Source organism: Caloenas nicobarica, chromosome 1 (genome assembly GCF_036013445.1).
Source record: "Caloenas nicobarica isolate bCalNic1 chromosome 1, bCalNic1.hap1, whole genome shotgun sequence".
Classification (NCBI taxonomy): domain Eukaryota; kingdom Metazoa; phylum Chordata; class Aves; order Columbiformes; family Columbidae; genus Caloenas; species Caloenas nicobarica.
Genome location: NC_088245.1, coordinates 1,934,648 through 1,953,083, shown reverse-complemented (window position 1 = coordinate 1,953,083; position 18,436 = coordinate 1,934,648). Strand labels below are relative to the sequence as shown.

The 18,436-nt window shown below is 49.7% G+C and overlaps 1 protein-coding gene across 1 annotated transcript; it reads right to left on the bottom strand.

Moving 5' to 3' along the window:
• Nucleotides 1-141: 141 nt before the first annotated feature.
• Nucleotides 142-18,322, bottom strand: GDI2 (GDP dissociation inhibitor 2). Its single transcript, XM_065638999.1, has 11 exons — nt 18,121-18,322; nt 10,268-10,375; nt 9,375-9,474; nt 7,892-8,026; nt 5,722-5,920; nt 5,208-5,339; nt 4,567-4,666; nt 2,967-3,138; nt 1,339-1,483; nt 1,079-1,133; nt 142-1,000 (listed from the first exon to the last, which is right to left on the bottom strand). Exons 1-11 carry the CDS (start codon nt 18,163-18,165, stop codon nt 845-847), a joined length of 1,347 nt encoding a protein of 448 aa, XP_065495071.1. The 5' UTR covers nt 18,166-18,322; the 3' UTR covers nt 142-844.
• Nucleotides 18,323-18,436: the final 114 nt, after the last annotated feature.

The following is an 18,436-nucleotide window of genomic DNA, read 5'->3' as shown; positions in this document are numbered from 1 at the left end:
CGCAGTACAGAAATCATCTGGAGCCTTCGGGAGACAAGGAGAAGCACGAGGCTCCGTCATGTCGATACCGCAGCGCCGTTTTGGTCCATCCAAGAAGTCACCGAGGCCACAGAAAAATACTTCCACATCTTGCCTGCTCTGTAATTTTGTTTTCTCTCAATTTTTATTAAGATTAAAACACAAAGGAGCCTTAGGCACAGCTGTGTCCCAACCGATGTAAACAGTTTGAGAAGCTTAAGTGGAGGGTTAAGTTCTGTGCCCAGAACTAAAGCTGACATTTGCTGCTACAATAGATGTGGGCTCTGTCCCAAAATACAACTTGCCACAGAGTTAAGATTGATGGGAAGAGACTTTTAGGGATGCTGTCCACAATAATGGAGTGCTCAGGTTGTTTTCTATTTTCCTTGATAATCAGGTTTTTGAGTGACAACCGTCACATCTACTAGAGCTCACCAAGAAGCACATAATTGTGAAGGATGTTTACGAATGATTAAAAAGACAAGGTAAGACACAGCTGTCAATGAGTTATTTCAAATCTGCACCAACGTCTACGTCCGCAACAAAATAAAAAAAAAAAAAAAAAAGTTCAGTCTGCCTTTCGCTTTACGAGGTTAGTCGTTAAATCAGTCAGTAATTAGCCAGATTCTGGACAGCAGCCCTACTAGAATGAAATAATTAACACATGATATCCAAAAGGGGAACATTACCAGTGCAGTACTCTTCGATCTCTCAGAGATGGGATTACAAAAGCAGGCCTTACAATATTGAATTTCATACAGTGTTCATTAAGTTCCTTATATATTCATATTAGCCGATTTAAATTTCTCCTAATTAGAGATTCTCATTACTGCTGCTCCTCCTCCCCGTAGATATCATTCTTCTTGCGTTTCATCTCTTCGAAGTCGAACTCTGATCCCATCATCCTCTTATAAATATCTTTGATGTCATCGCACGTCGTCTCAAAGTGGGTGGTGGCGTCGTAGGTGCGAGAGATGAAGATCTGGAAGGAGAAGCAGCTGGTTTAGCGTCCGGCCTCTCTCCTCCCCGTCTCAAAACACGAGCTGGGCGCTTAACTCACCTGGCTTTCGGTTCCCAAGTCGGTCGGTGCGAACAGGTCGCTGATGCTAACGAACCTGGAAAGAGAAAATATAAAAGTTTGAGGATGGTTTTAGAGCATCGCAATGGGTGCAAAAATGCCTGAATTAAAGGGTGTCGCTCTGCCCAATGCGTAAAATGTGGAGCTTTAACATCTCTGTGCAGCCGAACGGCCTTCGGATCCTCTCTGCCTTCACACCTCGGGCCCAAGCGCTCGCAGAAGGAGGCTGGTCCAGGACTTACTTCTGCTCGATGGGCTCCAAAAGGTCCAAAGCCGGTTTGATTTCCTTCTCCGGGTCGGCGGTTTCCACGGTGGTGCTGGCGATGGCGATGTACTTCCCCTGCGCTGCCACGTTGTGTGCAGAGGAGATCATGCAGACGTAGATATCTGGGGAATGAACGTCATGGCGGCAGGTCAGGATGTGCCAACAGCGGGGGTCAGGCCTATCTCTGACCAAAAACCTCTAACTCGCACGCTCCTGCACCTCTTCCTGCTCCCCTGACGCTTTGTACCTTGTCATCTTGTTTAGGGCCGCGCATAAGAGAGTTCCGAGCTTGCTCTGCAGTCCTGCGTGCTCTTGGGCTCTTGGCTAATGGGTCTGGCCACCAGCAGCCCTGTGAGCTCCCCAAAATTCAGTTTCCTGGGGCTACAAGAGCTCCCGGAATCCAGCGGGGAATCTGCCCAGCGCTCTGTCCGAGGCAAGGAAGCGTTTCGCCTCTTCCACGCAGCCCTCGCCACCCTCCCAGAGCGCCCCTGGGCTCCTCAGCCGCCTCTCCCAGGTTGGGAACTTCCTTCGGGGGGTCCTGCACAACTTCACAACCACGGCACCCCAAACTCTCCTGCCTCCCCCACCACTGCTCTGAACTACAGCCCGGCCTGGCTGAGGGCCGAGGGGTTTCTGGGCAGGACATAAGGGCTGAAGGAGCAGCACCAAGTGAAATTCCCTATTTTGTTCACATCTCTCTGGAATATTGCAGCGTGTGTTTGGTGCAAGGCCATTTATCATAGAATTATTTTGGTTGGAAAAAACCTTTAAGATCACCGAGTCCAACCACATCTGTCCAACCCCTCCAGGGATGGTGACTCCAGCACTGCCCTGGGCAGCCTGTTCCAATGCCCCACAGCCCTTTGGGGAAGAAATTGTTCCCAAGATCCAACCTCAACCTCCCCTGGTGCAACTTGAGGCCATGAAGATGCTGAAGGGAGTGGAGCATCTCCCGGGTGAGGAAAGGCTGAGGAGCTGGGGCTCTTGAGCTTGGAGAAGAGGAGACTGAGGGGTGACCTCATTCATGGTTATAAATATGTAAAGGGTGAGTGTCAGGAGGATGCAGCCAGGCTCTTCTCAGTGACAACCAGTGACAGGACAAGGGGCAGTGGGTGCAAACTGGAACACAAGAGGTTCCACTTAAACATGAGAAGAAACTTCTTCATGGTGAGTGTCACAGAACCTGGACCAGGCTGCCCAGGGAGGTTGTGGAGTCTCCTTCTCTGCAGACATTCCAACCTGCCTGGACATCTTCCTGTGTAACCTCATCTGGGTGTTCCTGCTCCGGCGGGGGGATTGGACTGGATGAGCTTTCGAGGTCCCTTCCAATCCCTGACATTCTGTGATTCTGTTTCCTCTGGTCCTGGCGCTTGTTCCTGGGGAGCAGAGCCCGACCCCCCCTGGCTCCAAGCTCCTTTCAGGCAGGTCAGAGATCAGAAGGTCTCCCCTCAGCTCCTGTTCTCCAGCTGAACCCCCAGCTCCCTCAGCCGCTCCCATCACACTTGTGCTCCAGCCCCTCACCAGCTCCATTCCCTTCTCTCAACTCGCTCCAGCAGGTGGTTTATCAGAGCCCAGCACACCCTGGCATCCCCACTCTCCACGCACCTGATTTTCGGTTGACCTGATTCTGTGGAATGATGATCTGGCACGAGTTGGCATCGTTTGTATTCTTGATGGGGTGGCTCAAGATGCAGATTACCCGAATCACTTGGCCGACCTTCGTGACGCGGTCCGAGACGTAGCTGGGGTCGCAGATGAGCTGTTTGCAGCGAGCGACCTGCAGAGACACAGACCTCGAGTGACCACCGCATGGAGACGAGGAACCAGATGATTTCAGGAAAAACTAAAGAGCTGTTTGAGGTGATTATTCCTGCACCAGGTTCTTATTTCACCGTCAGCAGCACATTTCAGCATGGACAACCCAAATCTCAGTGCGTTACTCTTAAAAGACTATGCAGAGCTGTGTGATCGATCACGTCTTCGTTAATCTCTAACAGCTACACATCCCAGTCCTACCAGTCTAGGACCGTAACTTGCTTCAGTCAAAGCTGAACCAAACAGGTAAGAATTTGCGTTAGAATTTATTTTTTACAGTAATATTTTAATATTTGACCAACTTGAAGGCTCCAGGCAGCCTGCGCCTGGGCACATCACTGTGTAAGATGGATTATCACCTCTGCTGCCGGCCAGGATGCGCCATCCCCACTCAGAACATACATTTCCCCAGCAAGTGCTAAACTGTTCTGCAAAGCTAGGAGCACATTTATAGCGCCCGAGCAGATCGCAGCACTCTTGCTGGTTTTATATCACCAGGTTGAGAAGAAGCTGCAGAAATGCCACGTGCCAGCTGCCTCAGCAGCTACTGCTCAATGTCAAGGGCAGAGCTGGTTCCATACCCGGGTTACACAGAAGCAAGCAGCTCTTTTCCAGTTTAACCTGCCCGATTTATTCAGTAGACAACACTGACACCCCATGAAGACTTAATTCCAACGTGGAGTATGACTGCTGTACTGTACTCCTTGCTATGAGAATATTAACAAGTTTTTTATAGAATCATAGCATCATTTTGGTTGGAAAAGATGTTTAAGATCATCTAGTCCAGCCATTAACCCAGCCCTGGCACTACCCCATGTCCCTGAGAACCTCATGTCCGTCTGTCCAACCCCTCCAGGGATGGTGACTCCAGCACTGCCCTGGGCAGCCTGTTCCAATGCCCCACAGCCCTTTGGGGAAGAAATTGTTCCCCAGATCCAACCTCAACCTCCCCTGGCGCAACTTGAGGCCGTTTCCTCTGCTCCTGGCGCTTGTGCCTGGGGAGCAGAGCCCGACCCCCCGTGGCTCCAAGCTCCTTTCAGGCAGTTCAGAGATCAGAAGGTCTCCCCTCAGCTCCTGTTCTCCAGCTGAACCCCCAGCTCCCTCAGCAGCTCCCATCACACTTGTGTTCCAGCCCCTTCCCCAGCTCCGTTCCCTTCTCTCAACTTGCTCCAGCACCTCAAGGCCTTTCTTGGCCTGAGGGGCCCAAAACTGTCCCAAGGCTTCAATGCTCAGCCTTTTTGCACAGAGAAAAGCAGCGATGGCCAAGCGCTTTTGCTCCTGGGGCTCTGATGAGGGTTTTTCCTACTGTTATTTCTTCAGATCCATGACCAATAACCTCAATTTTGAGAGGCAAGATATGGAGTAAGGAAAGACTCCGAAGGTAACGTACCTCCCCTTCGGACTTCACACCAACCACTTTGCCATTTTCTATCACAATCTCTTCGATGGGCTTGTTCAGCATGTAGGTGCCTCCGTATATAGCGCTTAGCCTGCAAGAGCAAAGCCACTTCAGCATGTTCCACCCATGCGCATTTGGTTTTTAACAGCCTCTTGTAACTGTTCCCCTTGGTCAAACCACACATTAAGACTAAAACATCTTCAAAATTAAATATCTAGGCAGCAGATGCCATTTGCTGTTCCTTCCACAAGGCATCAGCTGGAATTTTACATTATTGCTGCGATTACATCCAGCTAGAAAGAATCTGCCCAGTGCAACCCAGACAGTCCCACAGTTTAAGAAGTGCTGCCGGCAACACCATGTTGGCAAATCCAACTTCTTGGATAGACGACATGCTGCAAACTATCTCTGAACAAATCCAGAATTACCGGCACTAACAGGAATTGCAGTAAATAAGCCCAAAGAGAAGGAATCTCACATGGAGGAACCACTTCTTGATTAAGACAGCAACAGAACCATTAATGACTGCAGTATTTTTAAGCAGCATCACGTTCTGGAAGCCTGAGCACTGACTCCAACGCATTCGATCCCCAGCAGGGTTGAGAAGTGGAGTCCAAAAACTAAATTCTCACCTTGCGAATCCCTGGGGCAGCTCTCCAAGGCCATAGAGGGGATACAGGTACGGGCTCTTCCCGTATCGAGCCAGCGACTCGCTGTAGAGCTTAATCCTGTTGATCGTTTCTTGGCAGGGTTGATCTAAATAGCTGCAGAGGGCAGATACACAATTTGTGAAGTTTCACAAATTAAAACTTAAAGCAGAATATACTCAGAGAGCAAAACATTTGCTTCCCGTGAAGTTTCCTTCCCCACCCTCCAGCTGTTCCTGGTGATTATTTCCCTGGAAGTTCCCTTTTAGAAGCACTTAGTGTCACCAGGGGGTTTTATTCAGGAAGGAGATGTCTCATTAACCCCAGGAACCCACAACATTTAAATATCCCATGTGCAGAGGGCCCTGTATTTTAGGACTCACACAGCACTCGGGGACAGACACACTTTGCAAAACATCCTACAATCAATTTGCGAGGTTGGTGCTCTAAGTACCCAGCACCCCACCTGATACTGGGGAGCAACTGAACCCTCACTTACTCATCAGTCCTGTAGAGCGCGAGGGCATGGCCCGTGAAATCAATAACATCTTGCCCCAGGTCGAACTTCTTGTACACGTCGCGCATGGTGGTTTTCTTGGGATCGACGCCTTCGAGAGTTCGAGAGTCGTTCTCATCAAAGTTGGCGACATACACTAGGAATTTCCTGAACCGGCGTTTTTCAAACAAGCCCATTAAGCCTAAAAATGAGGTGTTTTGTCAGAACTCACATGGCTACTAAATGGCTTTTCCATCGCCATAGAGAATCAAAAGCAGGAAAGAACTGCTGAGTATTTCAAACATAGAATCATAGAATTGGTTTGGTTGGAAAAGATGTTTAAGATCATCAAGTCCAGCCATTAACCCAGCCCTGGCACTACCCCATGTCCCTGAGAACCTCATCTCCGCATCTGTTCAACCCCTCCAGGGATGGTGACTCCAGCACTGCCCTGGGCAGCCTGTTCCAATGCCCCACAGCCCTTTGGGGAAGAAATTATTCCCCAGATCCAACCTCAACCTCCCCTGGTGCAACTTGAGGCCGTTTCCTCTGGTCCTGGCGCTTGTTCCTGGGGAGCAGAGCCCGACCCCCCCTGGCTCCGAGCTCCTTTCAGGCAGGTCAGAGATCAGAAGGTCTCCCCTCAGCTCCTGTTCTCCAGGCTGAACCCCCAGCTCCCTCAGCCGCTCCCATCACACTTGTGCTCCAGCCCCTTCCCCAGCTCTGCTCCCTTCTCTCAACTCGCTCCAGCACCTCAAGGCCTTTCTTGGCGTGAGGGGCCCCAAACTGCCCCCAGGATTGGAGGTTTGGCCTCCCCAGTGCCCAGCACAGGACGGTCACTGCCCTGGGCCTGCTGGCCACACCAGTGCTGGTACCAGCCAGGATGCTGGTGGCCTCTTGGCCACACGCTGGCTTATAACGTGGAGTTTGGCCTTGAGGACTAACCAGGGCTCTTCTGTTCAGGCAGAAGACACACAAACATCTGCCAAGTCGGTCCCCACAGGCAGCTGTCCTGGTGTACCAGATCTCAAGAGGCGGTACGGCCAGTTTTTTCTACGGCGTGGCTGGAGGCCGAGTTCCTGCCAGCTACTCCCAGATGCAAGAAAGCCTGGAGAACAGTTTCCACTTGATCGGGTGTAACCTGAGCTTCCCTAAGCAGAGCTCTGCATTTGGTATCTACCACACTGGGCTCTCCTGCAGCCTCCCCAAGGAACCAGACAAGTGCTGCGAGGGTCAAAACTTCAAACGCGAGATCGGCCAAGGCACCATTTATGTGTTTTAATTTTCTACAGATTGGAGAAGCAAGACTGGGCTTGCTGGAAGACAAAGGCAGAGACAGCACCAGAGGCACCTCCTACTTCTGCCACTATGAGTCTCTTAAGAGACTATTTAAGAGAACAACGTGGCCAAAATTGAAGGGACGACCGGTTACTTCACAGCAAACAGCAATGTCCGCCGAGAGGGAGGCTCCAAAGTACAGACAAGCTACACACCAGGAGCCCTATTTGCAGGAATCACGTTATCACGAGACTTTTCCGAGATTATATTACATACATCCCACATCTGAAGCTAACAGGCTGCCCTCTGCCAGCTCCTAACACATTTCACTACTATGAATGATCAGTTGTTTTATCTGAAGAGTGACATCTAAGACACCAATTAAGATTTGAGCCAGGTGCCACATGTCAGAATTATTTGTTCCAATTTGCCTGCTGACAAACGCGACATTTTGACACATAAAAATTACACCCAACAAGGACCCGATGTTAAATATTTATGGCAGAGCTGGGCGCATCAGCCCAAAATGTAACCTCAGAAGGAAGTAAAACACCGTCAGCTTCTCATGAGATGAGCCATAGGACATGCAGCTTGGGCAGCTCCATTGGAAAGCACTAAGAAAACAGTAACTCAAGGCTCAGGAAGCCCCAGACTCACCCTGCAAGTGGCGTTTGAAGTCAAATGAGATGTAGAAGACTCCTCTGCTAAGCACAGCTTGTTACTGAGACGGAGTCTACACACAGCACCACGTGAGGAGCATCAAGATTTGCTTCTCCACGTGAGCACAAAATATCCCGAGAGGCAGGTGGCAAAGACCTGTCTTGTCTTTGTTTAAAAACAGGAGGCTCAGGAGGAAACAAAGCAAGGTGAAAGGAAACAGGAAGGTGAAACTACTCACTGGATGCCAAAGCTTCTGCCTCGGTGGAAGGAACTTTGTAGATCTTGCCTCCCTTGTAGACGAAGCTCCCCTCGATCACCTTGAAGTCTAAGTAGCGAGTAACTTCTGTGTAGAGCAGCATCTTTACCAACTGACCTGAAAAGGAGGTTTGGCACAAGTCAAGCAGAAGCCAAGAGGACAGTGCTTCTCAAAACCCTTCAATGGCAGCACCATGCTCAACCTACACAGCTCTTACACCTTTGTGTAACATACAGGTTGTCGCAGATACTCACTAGTGCATTATGAGGCAGTTTTAAGGCTTTTTTTTACCAGAGATTAACAGCTTCCTTGTCACTCCTGCGATTTCCATCAGTCCTCTGAGCAAAGTACAGCATGTCCCCTGACCTGTCCCCTCCACTGTCACATCCCCGGAGGAATGATGTCCCCTAGAAATGCACCACAACACCTGTGCAAGCTGAGAGTAAGATGAGGATATAGTAACCAAATCTTAATTGGAATTTATCAAGACTTCCACTGTACTAACCTCGAGCAAGACTGGCACTGCACAATGGGACAAGAGATTCCAGTAGCAAGTGGGTGGTACTTGGCAAAATGAGTGGCCCTGAACTTGTTGGCATGATCATGGTATCGTTTCAGTTGGAAAAGACCCTCAAGATCATCGAGTCCAACCGTTAACCCAGCCCTGGCACTACCCCATGTCCCCAAGAACCTCATCTCCGCATCTGCTCAACCCCTCCAGGGATGGTGACTCCAGCACTGCCCTGGGCAGCCTGTTCCAATGCCCCACAGCCCTTTGGGGAAGAAATTGTTCCCAAGATCCAACCTCAACCTCCCCTGGCGCAACTTGAGGCCGTTTCCTCTCATTCTGGCACTTGTTCCTTGGGAGAAGAGACCAACACCCTCCGTGCTACAACCTCCTTTCAGGTAGTTGTAGAAAGTGAGAAGGTCTCCCCTCAGCCTCCTGTTCTCCAGGCTGAACCCCCCAGATAACCACCTCGCCGGCAGTGGCTTTGGTCCAGAAGACCTGTCCCAGTACTAGAACACATAAAGAATGAGGATTTGTAGCATCAGTAAGGGATGACAGACTCTACAAGCCATAAAATAGGAACAATGGGGATTAACGGTCACCATGGAATCAACTGTTTCTTCCTAAGCCATGGAAGAATAACAGTGCACAAATTCATGGCTAGGAATGCAAATATTTTAAGAGGAGGATGCTGGAAAATGGCTGTTCAAACCTTCCAGACATACCATTGCTGGAGCCACCTTCCCAATCTGAGAGGTTCACAAGTAAAACGAGTCACAGAGCAAAAGCTGTGGAGCTTCTGGCATAAACACGGGCAGATCAGCTTTGATTAATGCTCCAACAAGTTCATGAAGAGCTAAACGAAGGGCTAAACGAAGAGCTCTTTATTCGTTACGGCACCGAACACAAGCCCGGGCTATGCTTACAAGGCAGATTTAGGAGCTCAGCATTGCTTACCGTTCGCCATAAGGAATTTCGGAATTAGGTCCACGTTCCAGTCTCTTCCTCGCCCCATAGATTCTGGTGGAGTTCCTGGTAGATTAAACCTTTTGTAGAGCTTCGGAGAGAATACAGAACTTATTATAGCAGAGGAAGTATCTGTGGGTATAATTTCTCCCACACATGTACACACTTTCCACCCCCACATCTCCCCAGCTGAACACAAGCTCTTCACAGCAAATTTTGGCCAGTGTTTTAGCTCAAGCTTGATTTTAAATGCAATATGTGATGCACATCCAGTAAATTCTCATCCAGCTTTTCTTCTTCCAAGGCTTAAAGCTTGGGAATTTATGACCTGCTGAACCGAAATACTGTTTAACAGAGCTAAAGGTAATCTGATCAAAAATGCCTCCTTCAGGAGAGGGCAGGTTCCTCCGTATGCTTAAATCAGATTCTCCAATATAAATGTTCAACCCAATTAAGCAGCAAGGAGCGCAGCGATTCCTGACTAATTAATCAGCCACACTAATGGCTTTAGGGGTACGCAATCATGGGGTGCAAGCAGTAAGCAGAGGAGGTGGCATTTATTATTATTATTAGACCGAGGACCAAGCATAACGTCAAGGCACAGAGAGTTATTTGTTCGGGCAACGTTCTGCCTCTGAACAACTGCTCAGATTTTCAATCTCAGCTGGAAATTCCAGAAAACAAGTGTTATCTACCAAGTATAAACATGCACACTGGTTTCTCTGCCGTTGTTATCTGGTGTGGAAGTGCTATAAAACATTCTTACTCAAAGGAAACCCTTAGGAGTAATTACTTTAAATCCACCCCTAGGATAACTCAAAATAAAGCCTCTTTTACGCGCCTGGGGAGGACACGATAAGGGGTGTCAGCCCCCCCATACTTACATCCTCCAGAGGTGTAATGGATGCGCTTTCCCCTCCGTAGTAAGAATTGCGATCCATGTGAAGGACTTTCTTTCCATTCACTGACATGATCCCGGAGAGGATGCATTCCTACGGAGAGAAGAAACGAGAAAGGAACGTGTTAGTTGTATTTAAGCGTCCTTCCATTTTTTCCTAACGCTGCTCCCTCAAAGAACAGGTTCAGACAACCCGCTGCACGCCTGGATTTGAAGGGACCTGCACAGTCCTTTGAAAACAAATACACCAGTTGCCTCACACCAAAATTAAGACATGCATGCTGTAAGACTTCTCTTCAAGATAGATTAACCCCTTACGAGGTTTGGTTTCTGCTCTGGGAAAGCCAACCAAGATGTTTTAACTACAAAACTACCACCTATCAGGGCTTCCCTGGGAAGTTCATGTATTTGGGCTAGATTAGGAAAATCTATACTCCTAAACCACCTATCATCAAATTAAGGATGTTCACAGCACCCTCATTTATGGGTGACACCAGCAGCATAAAACATTAAAGGACTCCTGGGAGTCTCCTCAAAGCTTTAATCTTTGATATTTGCCACACTAGGACACGCAACAGAGTCAACAGCTCCTCTTAAGGGGACAGAGACAGCATAAAGAATAAATTAAGCTATTTGGGAGCTTCATCATCTCAGTAGATATTTCGCTATCCTTGCTGTGTACCCACTGAGATTAAAAACACCGAGAGTACTTTGAGCAGCAGATCAGCTGCTAAATGCAGCACCAAGAAGCTGAGACTAATCACAGAGGGACACAAGTTGGAGCTTGCAGAACCAGTTAAGGACTCGCACGGCTAAATCCCAATTAAAACACAACTTTGCAACTAACCCGGTCACCGGCTCTGGCATTCGGAAGCCAAAGAGCTTAACAAAAACGTGAATATTTTTGCACACTTAGGACTGCATATCGTGGAGATTTTACTGATCTTTCCTGCTCTGTCTCAGCTCTCTCCAAAGGCAGAATTACATCTGAAATTTGCTTCCCATTCACCGTCAACATTATCTAATTTGTAGGTCCCAGCTACATCTTGTGTTATTTTTCATTCGGTCTGTAAAACCCCACATGCCACCGTTGCACATCTGGAAGCTCAGGAGCGGAGGAGCTGTTCATTCCCAAACCAGCAGCTTGAGATCTGCATCTCCGCAAGATCCTTCGTGTTTACTCCAGACGCACTTCACTCCACGGAGCGCTCAGGACTCTCCCCCTGGGTCACTTCCCCGCTTAGGAAGGTGGAAAGCAGTAGTAAGAGTGTAGTAGGGTTATTGCAAACTACATTACAGCAACACTGGCCAACAGAGGTTTATCGGTTAGTGCACTCAACCAAGCCACAGTTAGAACATAAAAAGCCTCCTATCGTATATTGTTTACGTGACCTGCAAATCCTAACTTGGGTAAATCCTCAAAGGAAGCTTTTAAAATCATCTTCACCAGCCAAAGACCAACCCACAGTACAGGCAGCTCTCAGGAGGGGTTATTTTGTTCCATAGGGTCTCAACATCTGTAGGAGCACTGGGAGGGATCGCTGGCATGAGGACTTGCTGTTCTCGTGCTTTCAGGTGGCCACAGGCAGATCTTTCATGCTGGGAGAGAGTGGCCACACTGGCCAGCCCAGTACCCACCGGGACGGCATGAGAATTCAGCCGAGGCCGCGAAGAGCAAAGCTGGAGCTGCCTGCCTGGTGCACAGCAAGAACAGGCTGCTCCAAGTCTGATCCCTTTGGTCGCAGGCAATTCCAAGGCTTCATGGTCATCATGTGGACAGCGAGCAGGATTAGGCGCAGCACTTCCCGCAAAACCTCTCCACAATCCGTCAGCTGCTCCTTCCAGATCCCTAGTGCCCTACAAGACCCCTCCACATTTTCTGAACAGGCTGAAACAAGAGGAGACCCTTCCAGCAGACGCAGCTGCACCAAACCCTGAGTTACAACACTACTTGAGGGTGCCATGAGCCCTACAACGCCGGGTAACTGCACAAGTGAAAGTCCAGGTGGCTTTTACGGTGTCGGTTAAAACGTTAATGATTTACCACATGCAATATGGGACTATCACACAGAGTCCATCACCACAAGCCAGTGTGCCCTCCTCAGTTAAACCAAACTTCACAGAGCTCGACACAAGGACTCCGGTTGACTCTTTGCTCTACCCGGTGGTTTTACTCCCCCTGGAAGATCTTCCAAACCCCTGGATCACCAGCTCTGCCAGCGTCCACACTGGAGCTGAGCCATGAGGAAGCCAACAAGGATTTCAAAACAAAATAAGTATCAATTGGAAGGATGAAGTTACAGTAAAAGCTGCAGAAAGCTACATTCTTTGCTCCAGATGTCAGCTGATTTCCTTCCTCCATTTAAGGCGACTTCAAAGCATTTGTTGCTCTATTTTCTCAGAACAGCTCACCCATCACTTCCCAGGGAGCGCGTATCCCTTCAACAGGTTGCCTGCCCAAATTGCCAGCATCCTCCAGAGCGAATTTGGGTACCAGCAGAAGATAAAGTACCTTTTCCATCTTATTTCATACCCATTAAACACCAATATGGGGATCAAGGTGGAGATATTACGATACTATTTTATCCACTGCTCGTTTAACACATTCGTTATGTCACCCAGGCTCCTGCAGAGCCCCGAAGTGTTGAAATCCCACATGAGCCTTTTGCCGTCGCTTCCCTTCGCAGCCGATGAGGCAACAGCAGGGTCATAAAACACAAAAAACCCCTGTACAATAGATTTATCCTCCCAGCTCATCAGTTCCTTTCAATGGCAGCTCTGGCTGACTGCTGGCTATACCCGTCCACGGGCATCAAGGAACCGCTCGACGTGTCATTATGTCATTTGGGTCAGGGAGCGAGGAAAACAAACAGGCTGTACCAATGAGAGAAGGGCTGGCAGGAGTTTAGACTGCAAATAAAAAAGGAGAAGCGTCAAGAGTTCAAATCTGCGGCTTTCTGAATTGTAAACGCCGACCCTGCACAAACGGGTACAACTGAGCAGCTGCTGATGGCAGAAAGGGCACCAAGACACAGCAGGGAAAGCTCCAGGTGTCCAGCCGGAGTCGAACACAATCTTTGGGCAAATTATAGTCACTATGATCCACCGCTTCAGCCAGTTCAGGTTACAATGGGCTCCCGAATGAATGACAGAGCAAGTCTTAGAGCGATCGATGTCGTCTGCAGCATCGCTCAGCCGCTTCAAATGGCCAGAGAGTGCAGAACTGGATAGCAACGTGCTTCAGAAACATAGAGACAGCACATTTCATACGAATCCATAAAAAAACCCCAGGAGTAAGGGGTAAGTCTGAGGTAGTGATGTTTCCATGCTTGCTGAAGACCATCAGCTCTTCCCTCGCTTGCACGAGCTGCTCCCAAACGGATCTTCTGCACACAGAAGCCTTCAGGAACAGAGGGCAGCAAGTAGGTTGACATGGATTTTCTCCAAGTAGGGCAGCAGTTCAGAAAGGCTCAGACAGACCGATGGAAACTTGAGCCGGCATCAGGCCATCTAACAGCACCAAGAGGAGGATTCTGCACAAAACATTTAGCAAAATCCTTTTCAAGGGGTTCTGGCACAGCAAGAGCTCTTTCTTGGAAGGACCAGGCCATGGCGAGCAGAAAGTTACACACAGCTCATTAGATTGCCCAGGCTATTCCACCTCTAATACATGTTGGCTACGTCTACCATGCCAGACTCCAACGAGCAAGACTAAAAGCTCTGCTTAACCACAAAAACTACAAAAAAAAAATTACTCATTGAGCTTGAGTAATGCCCTCAGCTACCAGGGGATGATGCAAGGGACAGTGAAACATCATTTGGTCCTCGCAGTCACTTTGACGTTCTTTACTTAGGCTTTTCAAGCACTGAGGCCTTTGCCTACATGATTAAATACCTCCTGAAGCGGAGTTTGGCTGCTCTGCTCCTACGGAAAGTGAATCTGCATCTTTGTGATGGATTTATACGGCTTTAACACGGTGAGGCAGCTGGCAGGTAAGAAGCTTAGTTCAACACACCGCAATGAGTGAAAATCCAGCAGGAACATGTTATTCATCTACTGGGGCTAAACAAGACAGTCTAATTACACCAAATATTCATGTCAAATAACCCACGTTGTCTGCAGCACAGAGAGGAGATAATGAACGGGTGTCAGAGGGCACAACAACCCACTCTGAACATCCCGGTGAGGGAGCACCGAGTCCTTTTCCAGATCACAGAGGTGGAAACGGAGGTGAGCTGAAAAGACAAGTCTGAAAATAAACACACTAGGTGTTCTCCAGCCTGCCGATTGCCGCGCCAGATTAAAAACGAGTTTGTGCGGTAGGTCTGGAGAAAGATGCTGCTTAATCTGCAAAGCACGACGCACGTAACAAGCCTAAGCCAAGGATCTTAAAGCTATTTAAGACTTGGACAACTTGGAGAAGCCATTTCCACCAGCACCTCCTGTACCTGTGGTACCTGGATGACCTACGAGCTCTCGTGCTACCAGAACCACCTCAAGACAGAGTGAGATCAGGAGGAAAATAATGAAAGTTAATTAAACCTCGTGTTAAGTTTGAGGCTGTCAGATCAGCAGTAATTCAGGATTTTAAAATGTGCTGGAATTATCTTTTCCCCATACTGCTAAGACATCTATACAAGTTTGGCATCACAACAGGGTCTCCCACCTGCGTACATAAGGGGAAAAAGTTAAAATATTTTAGTGCCGGTAATCCTAGTCTAGCTGCCTAAGCTTTTCATTACTGGTTGAAGAGGAGATCAGCACCTGAAATATTAATGTTGTGCTCTCAGATCTATCAAAAGTGGAATTTATGCACACACTTATGCACTCACACAGCGGTGGCGCTGTGGACACAACCAGAACAACCACCACAACAGATATATTTGCGGTTCCTTTATAAAGGCTCTGACCATTTATTTTTTTCTGTTTAAACCAACAACTGAATTTCTGCTTCGAAAAGAGAAAGAAAAAACCCTCCAGATGAACAGCTGGGACAAATCAGCTGGTAACTCTCATGGGACAAGACGCAAGACGGGCACAACCCAACATGTAGCCCAAGAGGCAAAACGCTCAAATATGTAAGAAACTGGACCCCGAGTTAATCTCTGTTTTGTTCAGACAGCATCAAGATTGGTACTTGAGGTGCAATTCAGGCTTTTCAAAGGGACACAAACTCACGGAGCTACTACAGTTGCCTGATGGGTCTCCAACAGTATAATCCATTTCTGCAAAGGCTGGATTTAAGGAAAGGATAGTTGAAAACATCAGCAGAAGTTTCATGACAGTTCAAGGCTCTTTGGAAAAGGAAAGAAACAACCAAACATGTTTACACAACATGTTTTCCAGTTCCTTTTCCTCAGGAAGAACCAGGGCAAAGTTGGAGGAGCAAAACCTTCAAGCTTCCAGTTTGATGCCTCATCTGCAGAAAAAGTCCTGCAGTCCAGACTAAACCAGGCTCTGCTCCCACAAAACTCACCAGCCTCAATGGCTGAGTCAAAACTCTGCATTTTGGGATAAGGAACATCCTGGCTGCACCAAGACCTCTGTTTTCCATCCACTTGCTTTTCCACCTGAATTGAGTTAAGTCCATCCTGTTCTAATTGGTATTTCAGAGGTCAAATCCCGCACATCAGAAGCCAAATAAACCCTCCTGCATGCTCTCAGGCTCCGAAATTTGGTCAGCATAGCTTAAAATACGGCTGTAATTTATTCCTTTTAACTCAACTGCTGATCATTAGCATTCGCTTGTCTTAAAAGTGATTTCACAAGAGGCTTTTTGTCAAATTTACACTGGCATTTGTCAGCTTGAGATTAAGCACCGTGCTTACCAACTTGATACCACAGCTCACTCTAAAGCATAAATTAACATTTTAATGGAGCGCAGATCTATTGGAGGCCCCTTCCCTAGAAGCTCATTATATTTCGCCTCCCCAAAAGTCCATTTCCCTGCTTTGCTAAGCCTGAGAGAGGTTTTAGGCCAGACTGCAGCTTTCCCTATCAAATGGAAGAAGCTTTTGCCTCCTAAGTCATTCCTGCTACCTCAAAGGACGAGCCTTTAGAGAAAGGAATTAAAGCAACCAGGAAAGTTGGGTTTACCCTCCGGCAGACGCTCCCACGCTTTGGCACATTTTCTTTGTGCCACATCCTGGGTTTTGTTACCATTATTCCCATACTCAAAACAAGGTGGGGGGGAGTATGATAAACCAGATCTGCCCGAAGCAGCCGTGCCCGGTGTCAGCAGCCACGGCGCCTTCGCCGCCGCGTCAATCACAGCGTCAAAGCCACAGTAGGAAGCTCGTGTATTTCTATTTAAAATTATCAGCGATAGGGGAAGTGGGGGGAAATCCCTCACAGGCAGCCCCAAAGATATCACTTTGTCTAAGCATCTCCCCATTAACAGGAGCGAACAAAAGCAGGAAAGGCTATTTAACAGCAAGGAAAAACCTCCCTCTCTCCACCATATTGGATTTTCTTCCCCTCTTCTTCAAACAATGCCTCTTATTTCTAACCTGCAATCCACCCTCCAGCCCCTAATAAACCCACAGCGGATAAGCTGCCGGTGGCTCCCAGTTCGAAGGAAGGAACCAGAAGAAATGCCCCCCCACCAGCAAACCTCACGGGCAGCAGCAGCGCTGCCATTTTTTTTTTTTTTTTTTTTTTCCCCCTCCTCGGCAGCCTGCAGCACAAGCTGCATCCTCCACAATAGGACAAAGCCCCAGCACGGCTCATCCCCCTCCCTCTGCCGCACCCCATCAGCTGTCAGATTTCCTCAGGGATGACCAAGATGAAGCAACAATGAAAAGGATAATTTTTTTTTTTTTTTTTAAGGGGGGGTGGAAATCAGACAAATTTGACAGGCGTGCAGGGCTCGCCCGCCTTCCCATCCCCCTCCTGCTGCAGTCAGGGCTGGATGAAGAGGCTGCAAAGGCGGAGCGGGGAGGTGGGGGGGGAATAGAACCAGGTCTGGATCCACCCTAAGCCGGGCTTGGGCTCTGGGCACGGCTGGATGGACCTGCAGCCACCTCCGGGTTAAGGGGGGAAAGGGGAAAAATAAAATAAAAATTATAAAAAAAAATAATAATGAAGCGATAAATCCCCGTTAGCGTTTTATTGTCCGTCGTCCCCCGCCCTCCCAACGCTAAACAACCGCATTTCCTGGGGCCTCCCACGGGCAGCGCCGGGGACCGGGGGCCGCCCCGGGGCTGGGACCGGCCCCGTGGGGCGCTGGGGAGGTCCCCGGGGGTGGGGATGGGGCGGACACGCAGCCAAACACGGGGGATTGTTATAATGAGATAAAAAGCAAAAGGGAGCCCGGGGGGGGGGGTTGGGATGGGGGGCAAGAAGTCAGGTGGGTGAGCGGGGCGGGGAGTGATGGAGGATGAGATGATAATTAAATGAGAGATGGGGGAAAGGACCCAGGTGTCTCCAGGGGGGAGAAAGACCAGCCCCCATCACCCCATGGTAATATTTGAAGGGGGAAGCAGGAACCCAGGCCCCGGGGTTGAGAGAGGGAGGGGATACGGTGGTGACAGGTGAAGGAAACGACCCGCAAGGTCCGAGCGGGGTGAGAAATCCGGGAAGAGCCCCCGGTGGAGGGAACCAGGAGCCGGGTACCCGAGGCTGGCGGGGCGCAGACTCCCGGTGTCCTCCCCGATAATCAGGTGATAAATGGGCAAAAAGACACCGGAGCCCGGGGTGGAGCGGGATCAGCTCCCGGGGGGAAGGATGGGGAGGGGGGAGCAGCCGCAGGCAGGAGGTAAAGCCGGGGGGGGGGCCCGTCAGGGCGGCGGCCGCTCTGGGCAGGCCCGAGGCCCAGCCCGGCGACGGCTCCTCCTCACCGTGAGGCCGGTGCCCAGCACGATCACGTCGTACTCCTCATTCATGGCGGCGCGGGGGGAAGGGAAGCACGGGGCGCCGGGGGGGGAGCGTCTCTCGGGGTCTCTCTCTCCGCCGGCCGGGGCTCAGGCGAACCGGGCGCTGCGGGAGCGGGAGAAAATGGAGCCGCCGCCGCCGCCGTGAGGAGACCGCGCCGGGAGGGGGCGTGGCCGCACCGCCCCCGCCCCGCCCCCGCGCCTGCCAATCACCCCCCTTCCCCGCCCGCTATTGGCTCGCCCGCGCCGTCGCTAAGGGGCGGGCTTGCGCCGTGCCGACGGC